General features: G+C 43.2%; 1 protein-coding gene across 2 annotated transcripts in view; it reads left to right on the top strand.

The window, feature by feature from the left end:
- nphp4 (nephronophthisis 4) overlaps positions 1 to 19,881 on the top strand; it is a 218,076-nt gene that overhangs the window by 177,103 nt on the left and 21,092 nt on the right. For both annotated transcript variants that reach the window (XM_046365548.1, XM_046365547.1), the window contains exons 18-22: positions 7,018 to 7,155; positions 9,126 to 9,349; positions 16,512 to 16,738; positions 18,460 to 18,649; positions 19,011 to 19,094. In XM_046365548.1, the coding sequence (XP_046221504.1) occupies positions 7,018 to 7,155; positions 9,126 to 9,349; positions 16,512 to 16,738; positions 18,460 to 18,649; positions 19,011 to 19,094 (863 nt within the window). The remainder of the gene's footprint in view (positions 1 to 7,017; positions 7,156 to 9,125; positions 9,350 to 16,511; positions 16,739 to 18,459; positions 18,650 to 19,010; positions 19,095 to 19,881) is intronic.

Raw genomic sequence — 19,881 nt, 5'->3', positions numbered from 1 at the left:
TCTGGCCTTTCTAGGGAGTTGTTCCTAGCTACAGTGCTTCTACACCTGCATTGCTTGCTGTTTGGGGTTTTAGGCTGGGTTTCTGTACACTTTGAGATATCAGCAGATCTAAGAAGGGCTATATAAATAAATGTGATTTTATGTTAGTTTGTTGGTGAGGAACTTGGGTGTCCAAGTTGCTCCACTACAGCCTGCTCCACTACAGCCCTGTCGATGAGAATGGGGGCGTGCTCGGTCCTCTTTTTTATTTTTCCTGGAGTCCACAATCATCTCCTTTGTCTTGATCACATTGAGGGAGAGGTTGTTGTCCTGGTACCACAATGCCAGGTGTCTGACCTCCCCCCATAGGCTGTCTCGTCATTGTCTGTGATCAGGCCTACCACTGTTGTGTCATCGGCAAACTTAATCATGTTGTTGGAGACATGCCTGGCCATGCAGTCATGAGTGAACAGGGAGTACAGAAGGGGACTGAGCATGCACCCCTGAGGGGCCCTGTGTTGAGGATCAGCATGGCGGATGGGTTGTTACCTACCCTTACCACCTGGGGGCGGCACGTCAGGAAATCCAGGATCTAGTTGGAGAGGGAGGTGTTTAATCCCAGGATCCTTGTTGATGAGCTTTCAGGGCACTATGGTGTTGAACGCTGAGCTGTAGTCAATTAATAGCATTCTCACATAGGTGTTCCTTTTGGCCAGGTGGGAAGTGCAATAGAGATGGCATTATCTGTGGATCTGTTAGGGCGGTATGCAATTTCGAGTGAGTCTAGGGTTTCTGGGATAATGGTGTTGATGTGAGCCATGACCAGCCTTTCAAAGCACTTCATGGCTACAGACATGAGTGCTACGGGTCAGTAGTCATTTAGGCAGGTTGCCTTCGTGTTCTTGGGCACAGGGTCTATGGTGGTCTGCTTAAAACATGTTGGTATTACAGACTCAGACAGGGAGAGGTTGAAAATGTCAGTGAAGACACTTGCCAGTTGGGCAGCACATGCTCGCAGTACACGTCCTGGTAATCCATCTGGGCCTACGGCCTTGTGAATGTTGACCTGTTTAAGGTCTTACTCACATCGACTGCGGAGAGCGTAATCACACAGTCTTCCAGAACAGCTGGTGCTCTCGTGCATGTTTCAGTGTTATTTGCCTCGAAGCGAGCATAAAAGTAGTTTCGCTCATCTGGTAGGCTCGTGTCACTGGGCAGCTCTCAGCTGTGCTTCTCTTTTGTAGTCTGTAATGGTTTGCTAGCCCTGCCACATTCGACAAACGTCAGAGCCGGTGTAGTACGATTCAATCGAAGTCCTGTATTGATGCTTTGCCAGTTTGATGGTTTGGCTGAGGAAAAACGTGTTTTTTTTAAATAAGCTTCAGGTTTAGAGTCCCGCTCTTTGAAGGCGCAGCTCTAGCCTTTTGCTCAGTGCGGATGTTGCCTGCAATCCATGGCTTCTGGTGTGGGTATGTACGTACGGTCACTGTGTGGATGACGTCATCGATGCACTTATTGATGAAGCCAATGACTGATGTGGTGTACTGCTCAATCCCATCTGAGGAATCCTGGAACATATTCCAGTCTGTCATAGGAAAACAGTCCTGTAGCTTAGCAAATGCCTCATCTGACCACTTTTTTAATTGATTTAGTCACTGGTGCTGCCTGCTTTAATTTTTGTATGATCGGATTTTCCAAATGGAGGGCGAGGGAGAGCTTTGTATGCGTCTCTGTGTCTGAGTAAAGGTGGTCCAGAGGGTTTTTTTCCCTCTGGTTGCATATTTAACATGCTGATATAAGTTTTGTTAGACAAATTTAAGTTACCCTGCATTAAAGTCCCCGACAACTAGGAACACCGCCTCTGGATGAGCGTTTTCCTGTTTGCTTATGGTGGATACAGCTCTTTTAGTGCGGTCTTAGTGCCCGCATCAGTCTGTGGTGGTATGTAGACAGCTACGGAAAATACTAAATACTCTGTTTAGATAGTGTGGTCTACAGCTTATCATGACATACTCTACCTCAGGTGAGCAAAACGTCGAGACTTCCTTAGATATCGTGCACCAGCTGTTGTGTACAAATATACCTAGTCTGTCACCCCTTGTCTTACTAGACAGTGCCTTGCAAAAGTATTCATCCCCCTTGGCATTTTTCCTATTTTGTTGCATTTCAACCTGTAATTTAAATAGACTTTTATTTGGAATTCATGTAATGGACTTAGACAAAATTGTTCAAATTGTTGAAGTGAAATGGGGGAAAAAATTGTTTTTAAAAAATTGTAAAAAATACAAAACGGTAAAGGGGTGCGTGCATATGTATTCACGCCCTTTGCTATGAAGCCCCTAAATAAGATCTGATGCAACCAATTATCTTCAGAGGTCACATAATTAGTTAGATTGCACACAGTTGGACTTTATTTAAGTTTCACGTGATCTGTCACATGATCTCAGTATATATATACACCTGTTCTGAAAGGCCCCAGAGTCTGCAACACCACTAAGCAAGGGGCACCACCAAGGAAGTGGCACAATGAAGACCAAGGAGCTCTGCAAACAGGTCAAGGACAAAGTTGTGGAGAAGTACAGATCAGGGTATAAAACAATATCAGAATCTTTGAACATCCCATAGAGCACCATTAAATCTATTATTAAAAAATGGAAAGAATATGGCACCAGAACAGACCTGCCAAGATAGGGCTGCCCAGAGAAGCAACAAAGAGGCCAAAGATAACCCTGAAGGAGCTGCAAAGCTTCACAGCGGAGATTGGAGTATCTATCCATAGGACCACTTTAAGCCGTACACTCCATAGAGCTGGGCTTTACAGATGAGTGGCCAGAAAAAAAGCCATTGCTTAAAGAAAAAAATGAGGAAACATGTTTGGTGTTTGCCAAAAGGCATGTGTGAGACTCTCCAAACATGTGTAAGAAGGTACAGATGAGACTAAAATGGAGCTTTTTGGACATCAAGGAAAATGTTATGTATGGTGCAAACCCACCACCTCTCATCACCCCGAGCATGGTAGTGGCAGCATCATGCTGTGGGGATGTTTTTCATTGGAAGGGACTGGGAAACTGGTCAGAATTGGATGATGGATGGCGCTACATACCGGGAAACCTGTTTCAGTCTTCCAGAAATTTGAGACTGGGACGGAGGTTAATCTTCCAGCAGGACAATGACCCTAAGCATACTGCTAAAGTAACACTTGAGTGGTTTAAGGGGAAACATTTAAATGTCTTGGAATGGCCTAGTCAAATCCCAGACCTCAATCCAATTGAAAATTTGTAGTGCGACTTAAAGATTTCTGTACACCAGCAGAACTCATCCAACTTGAAGGAGCTGGAGCAGTTTTGCCTTGAAGAATGGGCAAAAATCCCAGTGGCTAGATGTGCCAAGCTTATAGTGACATACCCCAAGAGACTTGCAGCTGTAATTGATGCTAAAGGTGGCTCTACAAAGTATTGACTTCGGGGGCGTGAATAGTTATGCACACTCAAGCTCTGTTTTTTTGTCTTATTTCCTTATTGTTTGAACATAAAAAATATTTTGCGTCTTCAAAGTGGTAGGCATGTTGTGTAAATCAAATTATATAACCCACCCCCCAAATATATTTTAATTCCAGGTTGTAAGGCAACAAATTAGGAAAAATGCCACGGGGGTTAACACTTTCGCAAGTCACTGTATTTTGACAATGTTATTGCAGTTTACTTTAATCTTCCGCGTTGGTCATCAATTTTATTTTCCAAAGATTGCACGTTTACTAGCAAAATGGAAGGAAGTGCGGGTTTATTTTATCGCCTACGAATTCTCAGAAGGCAGCCCGCCCTCTGGCCCCTTTTTCTCCGCCTTCTCTTCACTCAAATAACGGGGATCTGGGCCTGTTCCTGGGGAAACAGTATATCATTCACGTCAGGCTCGTCGGACTCGTTAAACGAAAAAAAGGATTCTGCCAGTCCGTGGTGAGTAATCGCAGTTCTGATACCCAGAAGTTATTTTCGGTCATAAGAGACGGTAACAGGAACATTATGTTCAAAATAAGTTACAAACAACACAAAGAAACAAACCAAAAAAATACAATTGGTTAGGAATATCTAAAACATCAGCCTTGTTCTCCGGCGCCATCTTGTCATGAAGTGTTCAATGACTAATGTTTACATACTGTTTTTCCCATTTGATATGTACTATACCAAACATTAGGAACACCTTCCTAATATTGAGTTGCACACCCCCGTGCCCCCTTTTGCCCTCAGAACAGCCTAAATTTGTTGGGGCATGGGCTCTACAAGGTGTCGAACGCGTGCCACAGGTTTGCTGGCCCACGTTGACTCCAATGCTTCCCACAGTTGTGTCAAGTTGGCTGGAGGTCCTTTGTGTGGTGGACCATTCTTGATACACACGGGAAACTGTTGAGCATGAAAAACCCAGCAGTGTTACAGTTTTTGACACAAACCAGTGCGCCTGGCCCCTACTACCATCCCCCTTTCAAAGGAACTTAAATATTTTGTCTTGCCCATTCAACCTCTGAATGGTTTACATACAGAATCCATGTCTCAATTGTCTCAAGGCTTAAAAATCCTTTATTAACCCGTCTCCTCCCCTTCATCTACACCGATTTGAAGTGGATTTAACAAGTGACATCAATAAGGGATCATAGCTTTCACCTGGATTCACCTGGTCAGTCTGTCATTGAAAGAGCAGAGTGTTCTTAATGTGTTGCATACTCCGTGTTCATATGAAGTGGCTAAAACAATATGTAAACATTATTAAAGTGACAGGGGAATGAATACTTTCTGAACACACTATATATATGTATATATTATATACATACAGTACTAGTCAAAAGTTTGGACACCTACTCATTCAAGGGTTTTTCTTTATTTTTACTATTTTCTAAATTGTAGAATAGTAGTGAAGACATCAAAACTATGAAATAACACATATATATATATTTGCTCTGTTGGATCTTGAAACAAGCATTTTGCTGCACCTGCGATAACATCTGCAAAATGTGTGTACGCGACCAATAACATTTGATTTGATTTTAATAGAATTAGCCCTCTGGCACTCTCTTTACAATTAGTCTCATCTCAACAGACGGCTTATAGCAGTTGCCCAACACAAGACATGCCTGAGCCTCCTCCAGAACAGAACGTTCAGAAAGAAATGTATTTGTGTAGAACAGATATGATTGTCTGTCATGTAGAATAGGGAATCATGTTCACTCTATTCATTCTATTTCTATCTGTAACGAGTAGTTTTCACATCACTAAATACATCCCTGCATTCCATTTCACAGGGACGACCCAACACTGTTTGCACTGCGAGGATGATTTAAATTGTGTGGAATGAAAAATTACTCAGGAGGGTGAAAAGTAATGTTGTCGATGTCACCTGAAATTATTACAGTGGTCATAATTTGATGATAATCATGGTTATAGTTCATGAATAAGCATGATTAAACTGTTTGCCATCAGTTCACCACTCGGTCGTTTGTTGTGACAGTCATTACTCATTTTATCATGTAGGCTAGCCTACGTCTCAGGCACAAGTGAGGACTATTATCAATCAGAGGAGAATTGCCTAGCGGGAATGCACTGAAAGAATGTAACAAATGTTTCGTGGAATGGCCATCCGGATAGCATTTATTACCAAGACATTTACCCAATATGTCTTTACTATATAATATCTGTGGAATTATAACTCATACAAAATGTGACGTTTATATTTATAATTCGGTCGGATTCCATTGTGGCAGTGGCGACATAACAAGATGGATTTCGGAGGAATCATGGAGGAGAAGGCAGAGACACCTCGGCCATTAATCTGCGCAATTGCATTTGTCGGTGTCTGTTTGCATGGCAACCCTATCTCTTCGTTACTCACTGGGCCTCCCTATTATCAGCTGTTGATGAAAGAGATGGAGCTCTGAAGGATGCCGAGCCGCGGACAATGGTTTTAATTCCCACTAAAAACTCCACAAGCCCACTGAGATGTGTCGTACTGTGATAAAGCCGCTTAATTGCAATGCTCACACTTTATGAAGTACGCCACGGCCGCGGTGCATCATTTCCGAGCTCCACAGTAAAAAAGTGTCTGTAAAATTTTGACATTAGAAAAGTCACTTTCCCCAAAGTGGATGTTGCCAAACTCGAGTGAAATGCTCGAATTGTAGCAGAGAAAGACTGCATGCAACAATTTAATTAATTCTAACCTTTAGTTTTAATTAGAGCCTCAATCATCTTCTGTAATTCTATCTGGAATCTGCCAGACAGCATAACCGCCAATAACAAAACAATCTCTCTTTGAGGTCATTTTTGCGGGGGAAATGCGCTCTCTGCTATTGGCAGCGAATAGAAGGTCCGGCGAACCCTGCTTGGCATTGGCACTCACAGTACTCCTCACAGTGAGCAATTGCTTCTCCCACTCTCCCATTACTAGGTGTGAAGCTTTGCTCGACAGCCCGGGCGACTCGACTGCCACACACAACTGCTGTAGCTTGGCACTAAATGAATTAATGTCTGCTCTCCACCAGAGGAGACCCTGGAATCAATCAACGTTCACCGTTGAGCACAACTCACCCTTTATCCGCCATGAGTGGGAAGCGAACTAGTTAGTTCCACTAGTTAAGCTCTCAAATTGGTTTCCGAGGAGGCAAAGTGTACTGAATGTTACCTGGAGTTAACCTGGAGTTAACCTGGAGTTAACCTGGAGTTAACCTGGAGGTAACCTGGAGGTAACCTGGAGGTAACCTGGAAGCTTGTGTTGACAGATTGGATCAACACAACATAAAGCTATTGTATTTAGTGAATATATTTTCTAAATGAAATGAATGTTAGCTAAATGAATGTTAGCTAATAACACAGAAACAGCCAATAACACAGTCCGACAACACGGACATAAAAAACACGAGGTAAATAAATAAGTGAAGTAACACGTTATATCAAAGTCCAGATCCCGTATCCCAAAATATGGCCCTTTTTAGAAATTGTTCAAATAAAGAGAACTGTCTACTCTTTCAAAATGGCGTCCTTTGGTTTTCTCTAGGATGTCCTGTAGACCAGAACAAACCCAACAAGCCCCAGTGTCTTCCTCCGTCACGCTCCCACATCATCTCACCGCCGGATGCCACAAGTGGCTTCACCGGGGGCAGCTTGTCCTCCAAGAGCATCCAACGACTCAGCGGTAGGACCCCCACACCTTTGTTTGTGTATGTGAACTTGTGTTTTTATCTGTGTGTGCTGTTGGTTGATTTACAGGGCGGCGGCTGGGGCGATGTTATTCATGACTGTCTGATCCAGATCCATTATACATTCTGCCCTTTCTCTTCAGCTCTGAGACACTCAATTTGCCGCCTAATTGAGCCTGCCCAAGCATATCTGGTGGCTGGTCACACAGTGTTCAGTGCCTCACACACACCACAACAGAGGTGTGAAGAAGAATAATAATAATAGTTGAAAATAATAATACATTTTTATAACACTTTTCATTACAGTGTTATTCCAAAGCTCTACAAAATTTCAAACAATGATAAGAAAAACCACAAAAAAACAATAAACATCAAACATTTAGAATCAAGGCAGGAAATAGCAGTAGTAAACTAGGAACTAAAGTAACTTTGCAGATTAGGAGTGTAAGAAATACAGGCTGTGTTTTAAGACCTGTTTTAAAAGTTCCGATTGATGGAGTGGCTCTCAGATGATCAGGGATAGCATTCCGTAGGCGAGGGGCAAGGGAGCAGAAAGCTCGGACCCCCATAGTGCAACGACATGTCTGAGGCCTTGAAGCCGTGGTGAGTTGCTGAAGCAGAGCTTGTGAGGTGGCTCATAGAAATTAGGTAGGCGGGACTCAATCCATTAAATGAATGTCCAACAAAACCGAAATCCAGTCTACAAACACTGTATGAAAACAAATACACATACCTGATTCACACTAAAGGATTGACCTGACTCGTACTGTCCCGGCTTTTCTTTTCACCTTGTTCTATGGTGGATGTGTAACCAGGCCAGTATAGTACAGCTTGGCTTGGCTCGGCTCGGTTTGCCCTATAGTGTGAATCAGGCCATGGTGTGTGCTTATGATAAGAAATGCACTTTATTTTATAGATTAACGTTATTGCAAATGACTTCCCAACAGAATGACTGTAGTTCTGTTCAGTTAGTCGCTGAAGTACTACAGTTCCATTACTGTACCATTCTCTCCAAGCCTGTAGGGAATACCTACTACCCAGGGACTATCCAGCAAAGTGATTGGCAGATCGCTGACGCCATTCTGATAAGGAGAAATGCGAAGAAGTGCCGGGAGAGATGGAGATTGTGTGGGAAGTGGTAGAGAGACAGAGGTGGGAGAGGGATGGAGAGGTAACGATAACAATGGAGAGGCGTGTAGAGAGAGATGGGGAGAGGGAAAGAGAGACCGAGAGGGAGAGATGGATAAGAGAGGGAGAAGCCAAGAGAGAGATAGAGGGGGAGATATCCCCCTGGTGAGTTATCAGTGAGTGGGAGCAGAGCCTCCACTATTCTAGAAGGGCTTTAGATGAGAAACAGTACTTGAGGCCCCCTTCCTTTGATCCTCCACTTACTTTATCTCTCTCTTTTATATTATTGGGCTGCTCCCCTCCTCCCCTTCCTTGGTTCCCAGATTATTTGTGGGCTGATATCAGTCAGATGTTTATCTTCCAATTGGTTCAGGGTGCTGTCTTTATGCATACTCAATCCCATCAGCATCATTACAGTAAGTGCTGTGTTGGCAACATCTGACAAAACAAATAAATACGGTATGTATGGCTCGTGGTTCTCATGGTCGTTACTAGGTCTCTTCTCTGTCTACGGCTGATGGCTACAAAGATACTTTTCATTACAACAGTGGTCACTATAACTCTGGAGAGCCACAGGGTGTGTACACTGATGTTTCAGCCTAGCACTAAAAAGCTGACGGACACCAAAAAATGTTGGTAGAGGTGCTGACTAACGGAGTAGTAAACTAAAGAATGCTCCCAACAAGTTAATGGGTCAATGCAGATCAAAACAATTGTTTGTTGATGTGTTCCAGTAAGGTTGTGATTGCATTGCGGTAAGGTTGTTAATATTGTGAGTGCGTTGCAGTAAGGCTGTTAATGTATTGCTGTAAGATTGCCTGTTGTGAATGTGTTGCAGTGCGTAACGCAGCGCGGGCCCAGAGGCTGGTGGAGCTGGACGGGGACCTGGTGCCGTTGCTCCAGAGCCATATGAAGGAGGGCGGTGGGACGCCCTGCACTAACACCCCCTGGTGGGGCGAGACCGACGACGTACGCCAGCGCAAACTCAATCGCATGGTGGCCGTGCGGCAGCACGAGGGGGGACAAGATGGCACCGGCAGCGAGGTCAAGACGAAGGTCACGGTAAAGTCAACAACATGGCCACCTGGCTCTCTACTAAGAAGCCCACTTGGCCTTCTCCCCTTCCCCCAAAATCATTTTAAAGAGATCAATGTACAGCAAAACCTTTAGACGTCACTGCAGAACACACGCCATACACATATGGCCACATGCAGCTGTGGGTTCTTACAGGGACACATTTCTTATAATATTCACATCAATGTAGCAGCAGAACACACATATCACAATACCCGAACATATAAGAACAAAAACAACGTAGCAATGCAACAGACAGATCAAACAGCCAGGTAGCCTATAGCCTACTATCTATGGTGCTGAAATGGACAGCACTCTCAAAGGGGATGGTTAACTCAAAGCATTTTAGACGTCACTGTTTAACACTCGCCATACGCATATGCCCATACTCAGCTGTAGGGTTGCACTTTTTGGGGAATATTCAGAGGTGGAAACGTTCTGTGGGAATTCATGGAAATATATGCAAATTAATATTAATACCTAATTTTATTTGTCACATACACATGGTTAGCAGATGTTAATGCGAGTGTAGCGAAATGCTTGTGCTTCTAGTTCCGACAATGCAGTAATAACCAACAAGTAATCTAGCTAACAATTCCAAAACTACTACCTTATAGACACAAGTGTAAGGGGATAAAGAATATGTACATAAAGATATATGAATGAGTGATTGTACAGAGCGGCAAGATACAGTAGATGGTATTGAGTGCAGTATATACATATGAGATGAGTATGTAAACAAAGTGGCATAGTTAAAGTGGCTAGTGATACATGTATTACATAAGGATGCAGTAGATGATATAGAGTACAGTATATACGTATACATATGAGATGAATAATGTAGGGTATGTAAACATTATATTAGGTAGCATTGTTTAAAGTGGCTAGTGATATATTTTACATCATTTCCCATCAATTCCCATTATTAAAGTGGCTGGAGTTGAGTCAGTGTGTTGGCAGCAGCCACTCAATGTTAGTGGTGGCTGTTTAACAGTCTGATGGCCTTGAGATAGAAGCTGTTTTTCAGTCTCTCGGTCCCAGCTTTGATACACCTGTACTGACCTCGCCTTCTGGATGATAGCGGGGTGAACAGGCAGTGGCTTGGGTGGTTGTTGTCCTTGATGATCTTTATGGCCTTCCTGTGACATTGGGTGGTGTAGGTGTCCTGGAGGGCAGTAGTCCAATTTGTAAGTCGCTCTGGATAAGAGCGTCTGCTAAATGACTTAAATGTAAATGTAGTTTGCCACCGGTGATGCGTTGTGCAGACCTCACTACCCTCTGGAGAGCCTTACGGTTGTGGGTGGATTAGTTGCCGTACCAGGCCGTGATACAGCCTGACAGGATGCTCTCGATTGTGCATCTGTAGAAGTTTGTGAGTGTTTTTGGTGACAAGCCAAATTTATGTTGCTGCGCCTTCCTCACCACGCTGTCTGTGTGGGTGAACCATTTCAGTTTGTTCATGATGTGTATGCCGAGGAATTGAATACTTTCCACCTTCTCCACTACTGTCCCGTCGATGTGGATAGGGGGCTGCTCCCTCTGCTGTTTCCTGAAGTCCACGATCATCTCCTTTGTCTTGTTGACATTGAGTGTGAGGTTATTTTCCTGACACCACACTCCGAGGGCCCTGACCTCCTCCCTGTAGGCCGTCTCATTGTTGTTGGTAATTAAGCCTACCACTGTAGTGTCGTCTGCAAACTTGATGATTGAGTTGGAGGCGTGCATGGCCATGCAGTCATGGGTGAACAGGGAGTACAGGAGAGGGCTGAGAACGCACCCTTGTGGGTGATGAGATATGTTGGCACGACTGCTATATTGTATCTCCATCCCAAAGCCCTTGCTTGGAAGTGCACTTCGCCAGACTGCCAAGAACCTTGTCCTCATCCAGGCCAAGGTGGCGAGACACGGTAGTGATGACACCATAGGCCCTGTTGATCTCTGTACCAGACAGGATGCTCTTGCCAGCATACATGAGGTCCAACATGTACGCTGTGGCGTGTATGGGCTTCAGGCAGAAGTCTTCGCGCTTTTTGATGCATTTCAGAACTGCAGTTTCCTCTGCTTGGAGCATCAGGGAAGTGGGCAGGGCAGTATGGATTTATTCTCTTACATCTGCAAGCAGAGTCTGAACATCAGACAGGATGGTATTGTCTCCCTCAATCCGTGCAATGGCTACTGCTATAGGTTTCAGGAGTTTCAGGCTGCTTACAACTCTCTCCCAAAATACATCATACAGGAGGATCCTCTTGATGGGGTTGTCCATATCATGAGACTGATATGGCCTCTAGGAGACTGTCACATGATGATAACACCACCCCAACGTGTTTTGCTGTTAGCTTCAATGTGATGCTCTTATTCTTCTCACTTTGCTTGGTGAGGTAGATTGCTGCTGTAACTTGATGACCGTTCACATACCTAACCATTTCCTTGGCTTTCTTGTAGAGTGTATCCATTGTTTTCAGTACCATGATGTCCTTGAGGAGAAGATTCAATGCATGAGCAGCACAGCCAATGGGTGTGATGTAAGGGTAGGACTCCTCCACTTTAAACTACGCAGCCTTCATGTTCACAGCATTGTCTGCACCAGTGCAAATACCTTCTGTGGTCCAAGGTCATTGACTGCCTTCAGCTCATCTGCAATGTAGAGACTGGTGTGTATGTTGTCACTTGTGTCTGTGCTCTTGTAGAATAGTGGTTGAGGGGTGGAGATGATGTAGTTAATTATTCCTTGCCCACGAACATTCACCAGCCATCAGGGATTATTGCAATACAGTCTACTTTCTCTATGATTTGCTTGACCTTCACTTGAACTCTGTTGAACTCTGCATCCAGCAAATTAGTAGATGAAGCATGTCTGGTTGGAGGGGTGTATGCTGGGCAAAGAAAATTCAGAAATGTCTTCCAATACACATTGCCTATGAGCATCAGATGTGAACCAGTTCCATACACAGCTCGAGCAAGACATTCATCAGCATTTCTCTGACTACGTTCCTCCATTTAGTCAAAAATAACTTCCAGGAGGACCATGAGCTGTTACTATCGATAAGGTGTCTGATTCATAATTTTCACCTTGAATAGAAGTAGAGGGACTTTTGTCAGAGGTTGCTTGTTGTGAGTGCTGAGGGAACTTTATGCACTTGGCCAGATGATTCTGCATCTTTGTTTTATTATTCACATATGTTTTGGCACAGTATTTGGAAATATGCACAGCTATTCCTTCTACATTAGCTGCAGTGAAATGTCTCCATACATCAGATAGTGCCCATGGCATTTTCCTACCCAAATCTAACTGCCTGTATGCATATCCTCTAACCAAGGATATGCATATTAATGGTACCATTTGAAAGAAAACACTGAAGTTTGTTTAAATGTGAATTGAATGTAGGAGAATATAACACAATAGATCTGGTTTAGATAATACAATGAAAAAAAAACATGTTTTTCTTTTTATTGTTGTATCTTTAAAATGAACAAGATAAAGCATACATTCAGATAGGATGGTGTGGACAATTTCAGTGAAAAACATGAGGGCAACAGTACTTATGCAAAGTTTCAGAATGATAACTTCCAAAATGAGTGTGCTACATGACACTTATCATGAAGTCACCCAGGTGTCCCACACAAGTAGCCCAAATGTACCGAAGTGGCCAAATTGGTGAAGTTATACATTTTGAATGGAATAACTATATACAAAACACCAAAATGGTTTTAAAAAAATATACATTTACAAAATAACACTTTCAATATTTGGAAGACCCTCAGTCCTCTACACAATATTATGCTGCTGATACCAGGTGCCATAGCACATCCATGCCTGCAGAAATACATTTGGGCAGATGAACACCACTTGTGGCAGGAACTGGATGAACCAGCTTCAGTGGGGGATGGACACCTTGGGCTCCCATTCGGAGTCAGTGTCACTGTGAAAGAAAATGTTCAGTTAGAATAGTTTCACATATGAGCCCTGTATCAACACAATAAACAGATATATGCGCAGAGAGGTTAAGCAGTTAAACAACTCCTTTGTAAGACAAATGTTTTACAATGAAACATGTATGGAAACAGGTGTATTAACACTCCTCAGTTAGAAGGCTCAAGCAAGCTAAAACCCACATGGTAGCAAAAACTAACTTGCAGCAATTGTTAACAAGTTAGAAATGATTTAAACACACTTTGCTGTAGGTTACTATTTACTACTAACAAAAAAATAATGTATGTCGTATAAAAAAGTTTCACCCCACCCAGTATTGTAATCAAAACTTGCCAGAAAGCATGTACTCCTTGGCTCAGACCGTGTATTAATGTGGGCTCAATAGCATCTCATTAGTTTGCAAGATCTTGAGAATCAGCTGTAAATGTGATGGAGGAAATGCACTGTGCATGTGATGGATGAATGCACTGTTCATGCAAAGGGTTGCAATTCCATTGAATTTGGGATAGTTTAACCAAAATATGCCACAAGACCTAGAATTGCCTCATGTATATCCCACAAAAAAAGGTTAACTGTTATAAGCTAACTTTATTGATTCATTTCTGCAAAATTCCCAGGCTTAACTTCCCATGGAAAATTTACTGGAAATGTACCAGAAAGTTTCCGACCCTTTGCAACCCTACTCAGCTTTGGGGCTTACCCAAACTTCGTATATCTTCAAATAAAATACATCAGAACACACATCAGAATGTATAGGTTTCCTGCCTTTGTGATAATATCAAGAGCATATTCAGATTAACTTCACAGAACCAGTTAATAGGAAATATTTGCCTACCTTAGTTTTCCAAAACCTCCCACAAGACAGCCATTCCCTCATGCGTCTTCTCCCCCATTCGTATTTTGCTCTTGGTGTCTGTGCCACATCTGTGTCCTTTAGCAATCCATGACCTCACTTAGGGGACTGGGTTGAATTTAGTCAGGGGGGGCAATAAGTAGTCCTGATATGGTGGAGGTGTACAGGGAGGCACGGGTTGAGGTACAAATCAGGTTGTTTAAAAAAAAATCCCCACTCGCATTCTGCACTGCTGACTGCCACCAACAGGTATTTCAGTCCACCTGGAATATCTCCTTTACCATTGGTGTCCCTGTACTGTCTGTATGCCTGTATGACCGTGCATGGACTGTCAATGCCAAACCGCTGGCAGAGAGATTCTGAGGACTCTTAGTTTATTTGTCATGTCTGATGCAGAGGTGGTTACTGTACACTCCACCTGGTCTTTTGCAAGTTTCATCCCTCCAGACTTTTCCAGACCCAAGCTCCCTACTTTATTGCATGTTGCACAGCCCAGCATCGTATTTTACATGACAAGTCAAGTTGCTTGCTTGGTTTGCTTGCGCTTGAACTGAGCCTCCAAATTGAACCTGCTCCGGGCACTTCGTTGGTGGATGCACTGTCCTCCCTTCCCCCTCTCGTGACTACGTAGGGACCTCTTCACTAGCTGACCACCATGGGATAGGGGGCAGCATTTCACTTTTGGATGAATAGCGTGCCCAGAGTGAACTGCCTCCTACTCTGTCCCAGATGCTAATATATGCATATTATTAGTATTGGATAGAAAACACTCCGAAGTTTATAAAACTGTTTGAATTATGTCTGTGAGAATAACAGAACTCATAAGATGTCCAAACAGGAAGTGAGGTTGGTCGATTTTCAACCCAGTCCCTATTGAATTCACAGTGAGATATGGATGCAGTTGCACTTCCTAGGGCTTCCACTAGATGTCAACTGTCTTTAGAAACTGGTTTGAGGATTCTAGTATAAAGGAGGGGCTCATGAGAGCTCTTTGAGTCAGTGGTCTGGCAGGGTGTCTCAGGCTTGTGACGCGCGCTCCCGACAGAGTTTGCTCTCGTTCCAGTGCTTTTCTTCAGACAATGAAATTCTCTGGTTGGGACCTTATTGATGATTTATGTTAAAAACATCCTAAAGATTGATTCCATACATTGTTTGGCTTGTTTCTACGACCTGTAATGGAACTTTTCGAGTTTTTGTCTGGACGAAGTGCTCGCGCCTCATGAAGATGGATTACTGGGCTGAACACGCTAACAACAAGTGGCTAAATGATGGACTTTATGGAACAAATCAGTCATTTATTGTCGAACTGGGATTCATGGGAGTGCCTTCTGATGATCATCAAAGGTAAGTGAATAGTTATATTGTCTGTTGACTCCAAAATGGCAGATATTTCTTTGGCTGGATTGGGCTCTGAGCACTGTTCTCAGATTATGCTTTTTCCGTAAAGGTTTTTTTGAAATCTGACACAATGGTTGCATTACGGAGAAGTCTATCTTTAATTCTGTGAATAACACTTGTATCTTTTATCAATGTTTATGAGTATTTCTGCAAAATCACCAGATGTTTTGGAATCAAAACATTACTGCATGTAACGCACCAATGTAAACTGAGATTTTTGAATATAAATATGCACATTATTGAACAAAACATACATGTATTGTGTAACATGATGTCCTATGAGTGTCATCTGATGAAGATCATCAAAGGTTAGTGATTAATTTGATCTATATTTCTGCTTTTTTTGACTCCTATCTTTGGCTGGGAAAATGGCTGTGTATTTTTCACTTGGCTATGACCTAACATAATCATATGTTGTGCTTTCACTGTAAAGCATTTTTGACATCAGAGACTATGGGTAGATTAACAAGATGTTTATATTTAATTTGCTGTATTGGACTTGTTAATGTGTGAAAGTTACATATTTCAAAAAAATATTTTTGAATTTTGCGTGCTGCCTTTTCCCCGGAATGTTGTCGAGGGGTTCTGCTAGCTAGGTTAAACCTGTTTCAAGATCAGTTACTTACCAGGCCGGCCTACCCCATAACCTGTATGTACAAAGAAGAGATCATGTCTGAAATCAGTGTGGCAGGATAGGATGATTACACAGTAGTATCATCACACTTTTACGTTAAGGTTTTTTTGGTGGGCCTGGAGAAATAATGAATAGACAATTGATTTAACTCTGATCGCTTGTATTATAATGTTTACAGTACAAACAGTGAGACAATAAATTAATCATGCTGCGAGAGGTACCGGATCTGGGCAAATGAGTGCCAGTACAAACAAAGTAAAATATGAGAGGTGCCGGCAGATCCAGCTCAAATAAAGCACTGATTCTATGGTCTCTCCACTTCTTTTACCTTCAGGGCCGCCGAGCAGAGCGTGCCCAGTTGGCGCGGGACCTGCGCCTGATGCATGCCTACAGGGAACGCAGTAAGGCAGAAGGGATCACCCACATCCTGAGCCAGGCCATCACCATACACCACACCATCTACGCCACGCTGGGCACCGCCGAGTACCTGGAGTACGTCCTCCGCAACCCCTTCAACACCCCACAGACTGTCACCATCTATAGCGAAGACCCCGAGCTCAGGTATGCAGGGGAAGGGATGCTGGGGGGAGTGGAGCGTGTGTGTGGGGTTTGGTGTTTGTTAGAGTTTGTGTGTGCCTGGTGTTATATTGGGGGGGTTGAGAGGGAGAAATAATATTGTAAACAATTGTATTTAAGCAGGCTGCAAAATACCATCAGACTTTGTTTGTATTCAGTTTATATTAGTTTATATTCAGAATCAGACTTTGTTTATATTCCACAGCACGTTTAACCAGGAGAGAACAGGTGAAGTCTTGCTATCAGTTGCCCTTGAACCAGATACATAGATAATGCTGGAGAAATACAGTCTCTCTCTCCCTCCTCCCCATAACCCATTATTTCACACGCAGACACACTAACCACCACCCACACATATCCCACTACACACACCCCACACTCCCCCACCCCCACCATCTCCCATTATGGATTCTTCTCAGATCTGCATGGTGTTGGATGGATAAGCGTCCTTCATGTTGATAAACAGAAGAGGGGGGACTGGAGGAGAGTAGCGGTGTGATGGGGGAATGAATCATTATAGCATTAGCACCGGCCAGTAGGCTCTCCGGGTCTAATTGGGGATCAGGAAACACCAGAGCTGTGCTACGGATCTGCAAGCTTTCCTATCCCTGGCCGCTTAAAGGGCTGCGTGCCAACGTTAACCACCAGATATGACACACTGCCGCTGCCGACATGTTTAACACAGAACCGGCTGCCGTCTCTCGAAGAGGCATTAGAGAGTAAAGAGTGAGACATTGAGGTCTTTTCTATCAAATCATAGATGCTTACTATTATACTATTACCCTTTTCACACGACTGAGCCCAACTGAGATGTTCTGGCCTGGTTACACATCTACAATAGTTGGAACGGAAAAATATATATCTTAGCAAGCACAGGGTGGGTCCTGTATTATTAATCATCTGTGTCATCTTTCTCTCTCTTTCTCTTTGTGTCTCTCTCCCTCTCTCTTCTCTTTCTCTCTGTGTGTGTGTCTCTCGCTCTTTCTCTGTGTGTGTGTGTGTCTTGTTCTCTCTTTCTCCACTCCTGATTCCATTTCATTCCCTACTGAAGCACGCACACACGCGTACACATAATTTATTTTTAATACTTTCCGAAAAGGTGTGTGTGCGTGTGAAGTTTTGTTCTCTAATTAGCTACCAGACTGGAGAATGGGAAATTGTAGTAGTAAGAGCTCATTGAAATGGTCGACTAGCTCCAGCCTTTATTTAGAAGGTGGGGTTTTGGAGAAAATTCATACATTTTTCGTCTATTGAGAAATGTCCCTTCTCCATGCCTGGAGGTTGAGCCTTTGAAGTTAAAAGGAGCCCCCTTTTCCTTTATGTATTTGCGCATTAAATTTGTGTACTCAAAGAAAAGAACTTCTCTATACCGCCCAGTCTGTGTTACTTTTTTGTTCCCCAAGATCTCTCCCCGGGAATCCATTTCGTGAAGAGGTTTGAAGATTTACAATGACTTGTCTACCGTTTACCAATCAGGCCGTATATAATTGAAAGAAGAGCAGTGTACCGATAAACGGTTGGCCTTTGGAGGTGTGACCGACTGCTGACCAGCGAGGATGCTCCTCTCGCTCTCTTCTTTCTTCTTCTCATCTCTCTGTCTCTCCTTTATCTTACCTTTCCATCTCTCTCTCCCTATATTCTTCTCTCCTCCCCCCATCCCTTTCTCTTTTAACAGTGTTCTCTCTCACTCCCCTTTGTCTGTTCAGTGTCATAACGGACTGTGACGAGTGGAGGTATTTCAAGACACTGACCAAAACCTTAACCCCCCTGGAGGAGGGCATGTTCCACCTCAAAGAGGGCACGCTTGCCCCCCAGGTGTACCTGCGGCCCAAGGAGAGTGTGCACGTCCCCCTCAAATACCAGACCTTCGTCTCAGACAACTCTGTGGTTCCCCAGGTAACCTAATGTGTCGCCATGACAACCCCAGTCAGACGTTAGAACACAGGCTTTAGTTCATCAGTTCGCCCAGGGATATTAGCCAGAGCCTGACTTCTATTACTAGGATGAGAAAATGCAAATATAGGGTAAATATAATAGGATTAATGCCATGTGATTGAGTTAACGTCATTGAGCGTTTAGGTTAACAATACCAAGTTAGAGTTTCTCTTGTCCGCACATCTTATCGGCTACTACGTCTTTCTCTGTCCCTACAGATTGTACACTGGTGCTTTACAGTTTTATAACCTGCTGTACATTCCCAGTTGTCTTGGTCGATTTAAAAGATGTATACATGTGTTTGTTTATCTACGTCTTGCAGGGGCCGAGTCTCATACCCAGTGGCAGAAGTACTCAGGTGGCCAAGAAACATCTGTCCAATACTGTGCTGGCCAAGTCAATCAAGGTATACATGGACAACCCAACCTCTGGATAAAAACATTTTCCAGGGGTTGTTTTTTTGCATTGGGATGAATGCGGTCTCTGTTTTAAAGGATTTCCAGTGTGCCGTGTGAGGGAATATTGTCTGTGCCTTAGAGTGCCATATGATCATTATTTATATTCACTGTTTATTTCCTTTTGTATAGTTGAAGAATCCTATTTCGTGTCTCTGGAGGCTGGAAATATGCTAGCTAGTGTTTGTATTTGTGATGCGTCACAGATGTTCGCTTCCCATGATTATAAATAAACCTCTCACAAACTAGATTATTTATAAACCTTGTCAATCTTTAGTTTGAACTTGTTTTAGAGATACATCTCCTACTTTACCTGTATTCCTGCCTTCCTCAATTAAGTTTAGTTAAGCCTGGTTTAGTGTTTACCACATGGTGTCCATCAAATGTTTATTTGGTCTCACTTTAAAGTACTGTAAGTGTCTCAAATACCTATGTGTTTACATGGTACTGTAGTTCCATAGACACTCACATTGTTATAACAGTGTGGGACAAGTAGGTTTTGCTGCACTTGATTGCCTGACGCAGTGGAATAAATGGAATAGTGCAAACCCTGTCATTGGGCACTCCATGCACACTCAACCAAATGCTCAACGTTTTTGGATAAAAACTAAGGTAACACTACTTATAGCCTGCAGGTATATAATGCTTTATAACTGTCTTGTGCCAACAACCCTCTTTTGACCTACACTATCAATTCTGAAATCGGCTGGACTTATGCTCAATAGTACCTGCTAAACA

This window comes from Oncorhynchus gorbuscha, linkage group LG10, assembly GCF_021184085.1.
Source record: "Oncorhynchus gorbuscha isolate QuinsamMale2020 ecotype Even-year linkage group LG10, OgorEven_v1.0, whole genome shotgun sequence".
NCBI lineage: Eukaryota > Metazoa > Chordata > Actinopteri > Salmoniformes > Salmonidae > Oncorhynchus > Oncorhynchus gorbuscha.
This window is presented reverse-complemented; position numbering and strand designations above follow the sequence as displayed.